This window comes from Haliaeetus albicilla, chromosome Z (assembly GCF_947461875.1).
Source record: "Haliaeetus albicilla chromosome Z, bHalAlb1.1, whole genome shotgun sequence".
Lineage (NCBI taxonomy): Eukaryota > Metazoa > Chordata > Aves > Accipitriformes > Accipitridae > Haliaeetus > Haliaeetus albicilla.
Window position 1 is genome coordinate 19,137,970 of NC_091516.1, and position 12,352 is coordinate 19,150,321.

Below are 12,352 nucleotides of genomic sequence, written 5' to 3' on the forward strand. Positions count from 1 at the left end.
GAGGAACAGAAAGTGAAGTGAGGCAAGCATTCAGGGCTTACAAAAAAGAGCAAATGTGGTAATGGGGGAAGATGTACAGTGAATGACAGGGAATAAGGCAAATATGAGGCAAGGAATGGAAATGTTTCCCTTTCTTCAGATGTATGAGTTGTCTACTCCAAAAAAGATTTTAGAAGTAGTCTCAGAAGGCTACTCTTGGTTAATAAAAATGTCATTAGCTTCTCTTCTACTTCATATAATATGCACTTTCAATATTAATTTCAGACTTTTCTTAGTTTCATTTAGCCTTCTTATTTTGAGATTTATGTATTGAACCTGCATTTGGAGGATATAGCAGTGCTTTCTGATGAGTATAGGAAGCATATAGCATCATCTGACAAGCTTCCTGAAGTTGCATTGAAGTCTTACATGTAGCACTGGTCCTAGGCACTTGACACGTGCTTTCGCTGCTAAAGGGGATCCTGTTCATGTTGGGCATTGCAGTGATAGCCTGATCAGTTTGCTGCTTCTATGCCTTTATGTCTGTAACCAGAAGGTCTTGATACTATACTTAGTTTTACTCTTTCATAGATGTATGACTGATGGTGATCATGTGTGTTGCCTAAGAATAGTTACTCAGGTCTGAGTAATGTTAATCCAAAATGCTGTAGGTGATAAATTGCACAAGAATCAAATAGCGTGGTCTTCACATATGGACCTGGATAGCACAACTACAAAACCTTTGCACTTAATAAGTTGAATGTGAAAGATGCTTAAAAAAATGTTGCAATAAAACCCCAGTCTGAAATTATATTTACACAAAGTGGTAGTGTTCTAAGGTTTGTTAAATACGTTTCAAAGAAGTTTAGGAAATCCTAATAAGGAAGTATTTAGAGATGGTTGACTTTAAAAAAACCCAAACACACAGCAAGTAATGAAACATCTTAAACACTTGTATTTCTGTGGGGTTTTTTGGTAGTATTCTTGACTTGCCACTTTTCACAGGTGGGCACATGTAATATGTGCAATTGCCATCCCAGAAGTCAGATTTGGTAATGTCACAGAACGTACACCGATAGACACTAGCAGAATACCTTTGCAAAGATTAAAATTGGTGAGTAGTATATTCATATATGCTTCATTTATTCTTTGCTATTAAGGTGTTCCAATATTTGAAATGTATTGAAAATCTGAATTGTGATGATTATTGGCAGGTACAGAGCAATAAACTGTGTTTAAGGTAAGGAATAAATAATCAGGGTTTTATCAAGATGGGCTTTTTGACATATAATGGCCATTCATTAACACTGTTAACAGCCTTTGGTATTTTATTAAAATAAGTTCAAACCTGCCCTCCCCCAAAAGGAGAATAACAAACTTGACCAGTGTCAACTTGTGAAAGTTTCAGTTTTGGAACTGTATTGGTGATGAAAATGTTGAAACCCAAATAGACTGAGAATATCACACAGTACATATTTGTGAGGTCTTTTTATTATGTATTTTTGCCTCAAGGAACTATTTATGAAGGTAAAAGGATGTATGATCTGTTTGTTACATGTATGTCTACCATCTGGGCGTTGAAAAATATGCACAAAACAGATCACACGTTATATTGGATGAAAAAATCCCTGTTTCCTGAGGATTTCAGAAACTGGTGGAAAACATAAATACAAGTGCATCAGCTACTAACAGTTGCACCCTGTGTGACATCTAGAGCAAAAATGTCATTCAAGAAGGTTGATGTGCACAAGCAGAAGATATGCATAAGTGCAATATAAGAGTATTTTCCTTGCTATATTACATGAGAATTACTTAATTTGTCAGCATGTGCATCACTGTGATGTCACCTGACAGAAAGAAAGTGGTTAATGGCTCATTCAAAATCTTAGGAAAACTATCAGCTTTCTGGATCTGCCCCACACTATTTCAAAAGTGGTTCTTGGTCTAGCTGATCTTGTACTTGCTCATTTTGAACTATTAATCTTTTCATTACATTTTCATTTCATTTCATTCATTACTTCTTGTGTTTTCTAGCTGTATTTCTAAATGTGCATATGCAATTTTGAGTGGTTTAAATTGATAGCCTGTACTTCAAATGGTAATCCCTTCTAAATTTTTGTTCAAAATTTTGGTTTTCACATGTCCTTTTAAAAATAATATAAAACACATTTCTAAAGAATATGTATAATTCATTATAAAAATGTTCTTCCTAATCTGAAAATAAAACCAGTAGAAGCACTGGGAATTAATTTAATATGTTCATTCTTATTTTTTGAAGATCTTAAACAGGCACAGATATGTGTCTGGTTGGAAATAGTAAATTCAGGGCTTGAAAATGCAGAAGTGTTTAGTTTACCAGGTGTTGAAATTAATTCTGTGGGCTGTCCATGACTTGAACTGTATAAGAGTAAAAGGAGCCTTTTGGATAAGATTTGAATTACTTGTAGATTATTAGTTATGAAGGTATGGAGCAAAAATTTGTGAAGTTCCATGATTTACAATTCCTAGGTAATTTCTGCTGAGTATGAAGCAGTTATGTTAATCAGTTATTTATAACCCAGAGCTTTTTCTTAATTCTTTCCTTCAGTTGGTAGAAGCTTGCTTATAGTCCTTAGTGCTTTTTCAGTTCTTGAAGCCTCCTTCAATATAAAATTACATTGAAGCACTACAGATTGTATTAAGCAATATATACCCTTTTGGTGTCCTGTGAGTCCCTGAATGTTTAGAAATACAGTACTTGCTTTCCTTAATACTGTTTTTTAAAGTAAAAGAGTTTGTATATTTGAGTGGAATGAATGTTGTGATGAAGGAACTCAGCTGAATACAATAAAAATGAGAGACAGGGTACTTTATAACAGCCATTGCTGCAGGTAGTAGACACCCTTACTGTGAGGGAAGGAAGCACTATAATCCTGGTTTGGCTCATTAAACCTTACTTTTCCAAGACTTAGTTTCTAACATTGAATTTATAATGAAATAGCTAGACTTGTACAAATTTAAGGGAAGTAGGCAGTTTGACCATTTCAAAAGGCTCTATAATGATTAAATGTCAATAGACCAATAAAATGCTGCTCCTTGGGTAAAGGAGCAGAGAAAAATCTACTCTAAAACCACCAGCAATCTGTCTGCTTTTAAATTTTGGCTTTTGTTGCAAATAAGTTGCTGTATCTGATGATTTTACTCTGCTCTGTTTCACAGTGAATACCCTAGGTAAACTAAGTCTCCTGAATAACATTGTAGTATTTTGTATTTTTTAAAAAAACATTTTTAAAAAGTAGTTATTAGATGGAATTGCATAAACACTTTATATTTTCTTTAAAGCCCTGTGTATTAGATACTTTTTGTACATTAGTTCTCTTATTTCCTGAAACATGCGGTTCCTACTTCTCTAAAGAGGTTGCTGTCAATAACCTTGTGCATATATGCCATGTCATTCTCAAATCAAATATGATCCTTATGTTTGTCTTCACTTCCTGACTGTTGATGCTACAGAATAACAGTTATGCTCTCATACCCACTGTCATTGGGTCCTTTGCCTCGGGGGAACCCCAGGAATTATATCCAAATTAATTCTGCTTCTTTCTCTAGGAATTCCCATCCCTTCTTCCCCCCACATGGCCCCATTTTTATCTTTCATCCCTCTCCATTATCATATACTCTATACTTTGGAGTACACAGCTGATACCATCTGTCTTGCTGTTAATTTCTGTAAAAGCATACTGAGTGATTCACACTTTGACGTCAGCTTTGGGCCAGTTTTCCCCTTTGAAATTGTAGGGATCACCAATACTGCTCTTCAGCAGCCAATTCCTGCTTCATAGCTATCCTGTTTGTTAGGTTAATGATATCTTTGTTCATCTCCATCATTCAAAGTCAGAGACTGTTCATTGTATAGGTAAAAGGAAGTTTTGTACATTGTTTGTTGATATTGAGCCTTCACAACCAAAAAAATGTTTTAAAAATACATTTTTGGGCCTCTCTTTTTAATGCTCTTTATGTTAAAGCATGGGATAGCTAATGGGCTCTCTTACTATGCCATGTCTCCTTTACAAAATTTGGGATGTGTTTTGTTGAATATTTTTAAATAAGCAGAAAACATTGGAAACCAAATAGAAAAGGATAGATTACATTCTGGTGTGCAGCCATACCAAAACTAGATCTTACGATGTAGGAGCAAATAGTTCTAGTGTTTTAAACATTTCTCTTTCTACCCCTGTCCTCCCCCTTCCTCTCTCCCCTCCTTCTTCCCTCCTTCCCCCCCTTCTCATCTCTCTCTCTGAAATAGTAAGAAACCCAAATGAGCAGAACATCTACTGTCTTCAGAGATCTGTAGAGGCTGAGCTGACATTTTCTTTAATGTAGCATTTCCAAAGGAATATCAAAGGAGATAAAAAGTCAGTGTTTTATTTTTGACAAATAACTGCAAACATGAACATATTGGTAGGCTGGTTTTTATCGCTCAGTTAGTATGTGTACTGATTGCTGTTAAATAGTTTTAGTTCACTAGACATTTTGGGTTAAAATCAGTGTTTCCTGTCAATCTTTCCATTATTAAATATTCAGTATATACTCATTTCTTCCAGACTAAAAATCAATATTTGTTTTATGCTTACAGTAGCTCATAACTTTAAAATTGTTTTATGCAGCTGTTTCATGTTTCAAGTTAGTGGATTTTTATAGCATGCCAAAATGTTTTCATATTTCCCTAGCTTTTTTCAATGGGTTATGTGCCATGTTCCACTGTTGCTGAAAATTTACATGATAGTGAAATGTTCATTAAAAATTAATTCTCTTGACAATTATTCCTTAATGCTAGTGAATGAAACAGTCTAAATCAATACTAATAGAAGATTTTGGTGCTATGTCTTTCATAGGGGAATGTGATACATTCTGTGTTGAAATAAAACAGGTTGTATCATCACTTATATTTTAGGGGTGTACACCCATGATATTGATGGACTGTAGTTGACTTTTCATGTGAAAGCTAAAGGTTTCCCAGGCAGCCTCAGTTTAGAGAATATCCCACAAAGATGCTATAACCTGTAGTTTCTCCACTTTACCTCTCTGTGACTATATCTTTTCTCTTTTTTTGAAACATGTGAATGGGAAAATGATATTGTCCTGGTCTTTTTTGTCAGAGAGTCAGGCTTTCTTCCTTTATTTTAGATTCAGTCTGGATGGTAACATCTGTCAGACACTTTGAGTTCCAGTAGCCATGTGGAATGACAATTTGTGATTATGAAGCTAGGAAACAAAAATGTTGAATTCAGATGTTAATGCACACGTTCTAAAATGAAATGGGTGGAGGAATATACCTTACCATATCACACATTTTAAAACAATATTTTACATAAACTACAATATGCTAGCTGCTTTGTAAACACTTAGTTCAGATGGTCTCTGTTGCAGTGGTCTCCAAGTTTAACAGCAGATACATGAGCAAGCGTGAAAAGACAGGTAATATACAAATGCCAATTTCAGTACTGTTTAATCATAGTGAAAATGTTAGGAGCAGATATAAGGGAGGTGAAGTTGGTGAGAAGTGATGGTATGGAGGGGGACCACATGAAATTTGTCTAAACGTATATGCAGAGTTTCAGCTGGTGAAAATTTGGAACAAGTTGTGTTTTGGAGGGGAGTTTACGCCAGGAATGAGTGTGGTGTCAGCTTCCATCCCAACACAGTTTAACAGCATCTAACAGTTTACCCAAAGCAGATAAAGCTTAGGTTTCTAGCTGAGTTTAGCTTTATTTATTTTATTTTTGCTTTGTACCATTTGTCCTTAAGTCTCCAAGAGAAGCCTGGGTGTAAATGCCTGCTTTTGAAACCTGTTTTCCTTGACTGTTTATATGTATGAGGCTTTGGGTCATAGAAAACAGACTGTGGATTCCTGTGTGTGTCAAAGTCAACGATAAACTCGATTTTACTTTGGGAAGGGAGAAGCTTTTCCTCAAGTACCTAGAGAGTCTCTGCTTTCAAAAGAGTGTTAATTACTCAGCTCTAATTATAAATATGAACTATAGCTGCATGAAAAAGTCTCTGGAGATGAAAAAATCAGACTGACCTCTCAAACATAAACTCAGCCTTGAAAAGAAAGAATAAGTGCTGTCTTGTCTGTCACTCTATTTTAATAAAACATAGGACTTAAAACCAGAATTGAATAAAAGCACTTACTATTATAAGGCCAAGGAATCCAAGCCAACAGGAATATTGAGCCTACTGTCATTTACCCTTGTCAGACGTATGATTTATAATGAACAGTAGACATTGTAAATGAGAGTGTTTAAATGTTTCATCTGTTGCAAAAGAAACATTTAAATAGAATCTGTAGCATCTGTTTCTAAACCTATATATTTAAGATGTCAACTCTAAAATCATGTTTTGAATAGAATACATATCAACTCAATAGCAAAATACATTATCTGCTTTTAATATCTTCAGTGTTTTAAAATGCTTGGGTATTGGTTTGACTTTGTCCTTTTAGGCAGTCACTGCAATGCCGTACTAAAACATGCACATAAGATGCCTTTGTTTCTTTATCTGTAGAGTTTCCTATTATTTTTACATTTGAAATCCTATTTCTCCAACAAAATAGAGGTAGAAAATGAGTTTTGGAATAGCTGAAGTTGCCCTGAAGCTTTTGATGACCTCAAATTTGTATTTGACAAGTGAACCGAGTATAAGCGCAAGTGTACTCTGAGTGAGGAACATTATTTTGAAAAGAAATTTACACTGTGACGATGACTGATCTACAAGCCTTTCAGAATCTGGCTGAAGCCATAAAGTTCTTTTTAGAAGCCTATACACTTTAAAATTTGCACCTGAAGGCAAATAATAGTGAGCTTGAAAGCCAGAGATTATAGTTTTGAAAGGTACATCAATTCTGAAAATTCAGAGGTTTCTCTGTGGTATGCCACTGAAGAATGGAATCAAAGCAAAAATGTGTATGAGCTTTTAGAAGAATGAGCAAATATTCTCCTGCCTGTCATTCTATTTTAATGATGTATGAAATCTAAAAAAGGATTAAATACATTCGAGGACACTGCTCATCTTCTGTGTTCTAATTTGTAATGAAATTCATTTGTTTAACTAGAGTTGGGTAGTAGAACTATTGCAGCTGTGTTTGTGAAAGACCAAAGAAACACTTGCACTGGTGTATACCAGTGTTGCTATGCATTTCTAGTAATACAAAGAGGTATTGATTACTTTTCAAAGTTTCCAAAAATATTGCTGGAAGGACAGTTGAGGAGAATCATTATACCATACATAAATTCACTCATTAACTCATTGCACACATTCACAGGCAATGGGAGCAAAATAGACAGAAAAGAGGTTTTAAAATATTTCCAAATTGTTTTAGAACTATTAATAAAATAGCTTTAAATAGCACACTTTTTGATTTAAAAAAATGTTAACTAAAAATGATGCAGTAGTTGATTACTGCAATATATAATTCATTAAGAATGTAGTGACTTATTGCAATCATGTACAAAATACAATTTAGTGTACATGCTTTAGTCACAGCATTTATAAGATTTTTAGTAAGTATGTTAGAAGAATGTACACTGCTGGCTGTATAGTACTTACTGTCAGAATAATTTGCTACAATAAGCAGATCCTATTGCAAACTGTCAAATTTGTATCTTGCAGTGGTACCATACTATCAAGTCTTATGAAAAATATGGAAAATATTAGATATGCGTGACTGTAAATAATGTCTGAAGACATGGACATGTCTGTAAGAATGAAAGCAGGGTGTTTAAAATGTTAACTAGTCCTCTGAATTTCTTTTTACTTGCAGAGAGTACTTTATGTGCAAAAAACCAGATTTTTCCCATAAAAATCCTTTGAAATTTTTAAACATCTAAATGATTAATAGTCCATAATAAGATGTGTAGGTCTGATAGAGTCAGGTCTATGTTTTGAAGTTAATTTCTGTCTATACAATATGTGTTTGTGTATAGGTGAGATCATGTTTGTGGTTTTTTTTATTGTCCACACACAAATGGACAGTAACGCAACAAGTGTATGAGAAAGGTAACTCGTAAGTTAAACAGGTAGATGTCCAGAGGTAAAGGTCATTGAAGAGCTAAATTAAATACTAAGCTTTGATTTGAGTATTTGGGTACAATAATACTTTCTATCCAAAAGAGCTTTTGATTGTATTTCATATCAAAGCTTAGTTTTTTACTCCTCATCAACATCAGTGGGTACATTTGTAGAAGATTGAACAATACATCTTTATGGTGTCATAAATCAAACTGGTAATAATTGCAGTAATGCTCCAGTTTAATTCTACGTGTTAGCCAGTTTTGAATAAATTTTGCTGTGCTATTGACTATATACAGACTATATACATTTTAAAAAACCCGACACTCTTCACCAACACCATTGGGTGCTCCATGATACCTTTATTCCTTTAAAGTCCCCACTGTTCTATGTCCTCTAGAATCATATTATGGTTTGGGTTGGAAGGGACCTTTAAAGATCATCTAGTCCAACCCCCCTGCCACCACTCAGCTTGGTGTCATCTGCAAACTTGTTGTGGCTCCACTCAATCCCACTATCTCTGTCATGGAAGAAGATATTAAATAGTACTGGTCCCAGTATGGACCCTGGAGGGACACCACTCATTACTGGTTTCCACTTGGACATTGAGCCATTGACTATAACTCTTTGGATGTGGCATCCAGCCAATTACTTATCCATCTAATAGTCCATTCATCAAACCCCTGTCACTCCAATTTAGCAGCAAGAAGATTGTGGGGGACCATATCAAAGGCCTTACAGAAGTCCAGGTAGATGACATGTGTAGTTCTTCCCTTCTCCACTGATGCAGTCAGTCCACTGTTAGTGAAGGCCACATGATCAGTCAGGCATGATTTTCCCTTGGCAAAGCCACATTGGCTATCTCCAGTCACCTCCCTGTCTTCCGTATGTTTCAGCCTAACTTCCAGGAGTCTCTGTTCTGTGATCTCACTGGGCACTGACATGAGGCTGACTGGTCAGTAATTCCCAGGGTTTTCCTTTTTACCCTTTTTAAACAAGGGTGCAATATTCCCTTTCCTTCCATTACTGGAGGCTTTCCCTCACTGCCATGACTTTTCAGATGTGATGGACAGTGGCTTAGCAACTACATCAGCCAATTCCCTCAGGACCCTGGGATGCACCTCATTGGGTCCCATTGTCTTGTGTATGTTCAGGTTCCTGAGATGGTCTCAAAACTGGTCTTCTCTTACAGTGGGAGGGACTTCATTCCCCCAGTCCCTGCCTTAAAGTTCAGGGACTTGAGAGATGTGGGAAGAGTGATTACCAGCGAAAGCTGAGGCAAAACAAGTTGTTGAGTACCTCAGCCATCTCCATGTTGGTTGTCACTAGTTCTGTCTCAGTTATTGAGGGGTACACTTTCTTTAATCTTCCTTTTGTGACCAACATACCTGTAGAAGCCATTCTTATTATTCTTTGCATCCCTTGCCAAATTGAGCTCCAACTGTGCCTTAGCTTTCCTGATCCCATCTCTACACAACTGGGCAGCACCCTTGTATTCTTGCCAGGATACATGTCCCTGGTTCCACTGCCTGCACATTTCCTTCTTATGCTTTACTTTGACCAGGAGGTCCTTACTCAGAAATGCTGGTGTACTCCTTGCCTGACTGCTCACACATGGGATTCGAGAGCTCTTGTGCTTGAAGAAAAATGTCATTAAAGAGCTGCCAGCTCTGTTCTGCTCCTTTATCCCCCAGGGCAGTTTCCCAGTGGTCCCTTCCTGTAATTCCCTAAACAATCCCTAAAAGTTTGCTCTCCTAAAATTCAAGGTCTTGACTTTACTCTTCACCTGGCCCATATCCCTCGAGACTGTGAATTTCACCAGGGCATAATCACTGCAGCCCTGTCTGCCACCGATTTTGACCTCTGTAATTAGTTCTGTGTTGGTAAGCAACAGGTCCAGTAATTAGCTTCTCCTCTGGTTAGGCTCTCTGTCACCTGGATTAAGAAATTATTCTCAATGGTCTCCAAGACTCTCCTGGACTGTTTACAGCTTGCTGTGCTGCTTTTCCAGCAGATGTCAGGGTGACTGAAGACCCACAGCTGGATCAGAGCCTGCAAGGGTGATGCTTCCTACAGTTGAAGTAAGAACACCTTGTCAACAGGCTCCCCTTGATTGGGTGGTGGGTAGTAAGCACCAACCATGAGGTTTCCTTTGTTGGCTTGGCCCCTGGTTTGTACCCGTAAGCTCTCAACCTATTCATTGCTGTTTTTCAAAGACAGCTCTGTGCAGTCAATCTGTTTTTTTACATAGAGGGCAACCCCTCCACCCCTCCTTCCTTGCCTGCCCCTTCTGAGCAGTTTATGGCTATCGATTACAGCGCTCCAGTCATGTGAGTTGTCCCACCAAGTTTCAGTGAGAGCAATTAGATCATAGCTTTCCAGCTGTGCAGTTGCTTCCAGCTCCTCCTGCTTGTTACTTGTGCTACATGCTGGTTTATGGATTTGGTGTGTTTTAAGGGTAGAGTGATGAGTAATTGCTAAATTCATTATTTGGACATAATTGGAAATAGTTGGAAACTCAGTTCAGTAAGAATGTTTAGCATTCAGAGGTTAAATTTCAATTTTTAGTATTTAAGTCACTTTTTTTCTGTCATTTTCTCGTTTAAAGTTTTGTGCCACAAGGCATTGCTGTGGTGATTCTTGGAACATTATTATCAGAGCTGTTCCCTGAAGTGAAAAAGGTCCAGTTCAGGTTATAAGCTTGAGAACGTGTCTATATGAACAGATATTAGTTTTCCTTTAGGAAGCTGACTGCTATTTGAAATAATAGTTGTAAAGAGTTGCTGAAGAAAGCAGTAAGTTGAGTTGAGCAGCAAATTCTGGGGATTTGATGTAACTCAAGGTAAGGTGCATTTTAAAGAGCAAGGAATGATTGCTGAACTGCTGCCAGGGATTACCTTTTTCCATGAGTTGAAGTAGCTCTCTGTGAGTTTTCTATACATGCAGTTTCCAAGAAAAAGGATGAGGTATCTGTTTCAGGTAAGTTTTATTACCAGAAAAATGGCACATTCTGTTAGAGACTAGTGATTTGTCGTCCCTTTGTTTACAGTGTTGCTCTTTTAACAGTCATTTATTTAATCCTGCTGTTTTGTTTTGCATCCCATTTTTATCAGAAGAAAGTATGGTCTCTTAGATAGCCACAGCCTGCACTATAGATGAGTGTCTTAAATTACCCCAAACAACGGAGAACAACATTTTTTCTCTGGAGGAGTGGCATATTTTCTGCTATGTACATAGTGGTGTGAGATTATTTCTTAGGCATATCCAGTATTTTTAACTGTGTGGTCTTCAGGAATGGCTGTACGTTGTTTTCATTACCAGCAAGCATTACATCTGTCTTGTCAGCTCTGAACTTAAGCAGCTTACTTATTCCTTGCACCTTATCACAGCAGGGCACTTGGCAAGCTGAGAGACTACACTGTCCAAGTCTGACAAATATGAGTCATAAAGCGATGTCAACATCATAATGATGGCACTGCAGCCTCCATCATCTTCCGATTTCTCCAGTACTATATGTTACAGAGTGACACTGTATGACAGAAATTTCTCTTAGTGGACAGCCAGTGTTACCGTCTGTTTTTTCAGCAGAGAAGGTGGAGTGTCCAAAGGTGCCATAACAAAATCACACATAAATTGGTGTAAAGTTCATAAAATGAGTAATGAATGTGTTAACTTCTTATTGCATAAAATTTAACTTTGTGAAACTGGCAGATATAAGGGTATATGAAGTAGAGGTTGTGGAAAATATCCTAAACTGGATTTGAAAAATTACACATACCTCTGCTTTTTGGGCATCAGAGTGATAGTAGGAGATACGTTCTTGTGCAAGTATAACTCAACAGGGCTGTAAATAAAAGAAGCCATTGCAAATAGAATCTTTGTTTTAAAGACCTTTGTATCCTGGGGAAGCGTTAATACACATGAACCTTTAGTCTTTTGCCTTGTGTCTCATGTTTGTCATCCCTTTAATAGAATTGTAGCTGTCTACCTTATCTTTTAATGTTAAGGCAACATGTTAGCCATAGAAATGATGGCTGGAGGGAGTGGAACAAATAGAAGAATTATTATATTTCCTTGTTCTGCATGATACTCAGCTAACCATCTGGTCTATAGCTTGTTGGTTTTCTTCTGCAATATTAAATATCAGTTCCTCAATGACAGAAGAACTAGAGTCCTGCAGCTAGGCAGCACTTACGTGATTTTGGAGAACTTCCAGATCTCTTTTGAGTAATAAGATTTGACTTATATTGCAGATGTCCTTTGGTTGGGAGCCTTTTGCTTTTAGACTATCATGGAAGAGTATTTCTATCCTTGTGAGAGGTCT

At 36.9% G+C, this 12,352-nt stretch overlaps 1 protein-coding gene across 9 annotated transcripts in view; it reads left to right on the forward strand.

Annotated features, from left to right (window-relative positions):
- The window catches only part of KDM4C (lysine demethylase 4C), a 272,053-nt gene that overhangs the window by 191,483 nt on the left and 68,218 nt on the right, over window positions 1-12,352 (forward strand). For 7 of the 9 annotated variants that reach the window (XM_069777114.1, XM_069777118.1, XM_069777117.1 and 4 more), the window contains one exon: window positions 985-1,093. The exons of the other annotated variants lie outside the window; for them this stretch is intronic. In XM_069777114.1, the coding sequence (XP_069633215.1) occupies window positions 985-1,093 (109 nt within the window). The remainder of the gene's footprint in view (window positions 1-984; window positions 1,094-12,352) is intronic. 9 annotated transcript variants of the gene reach the window in all.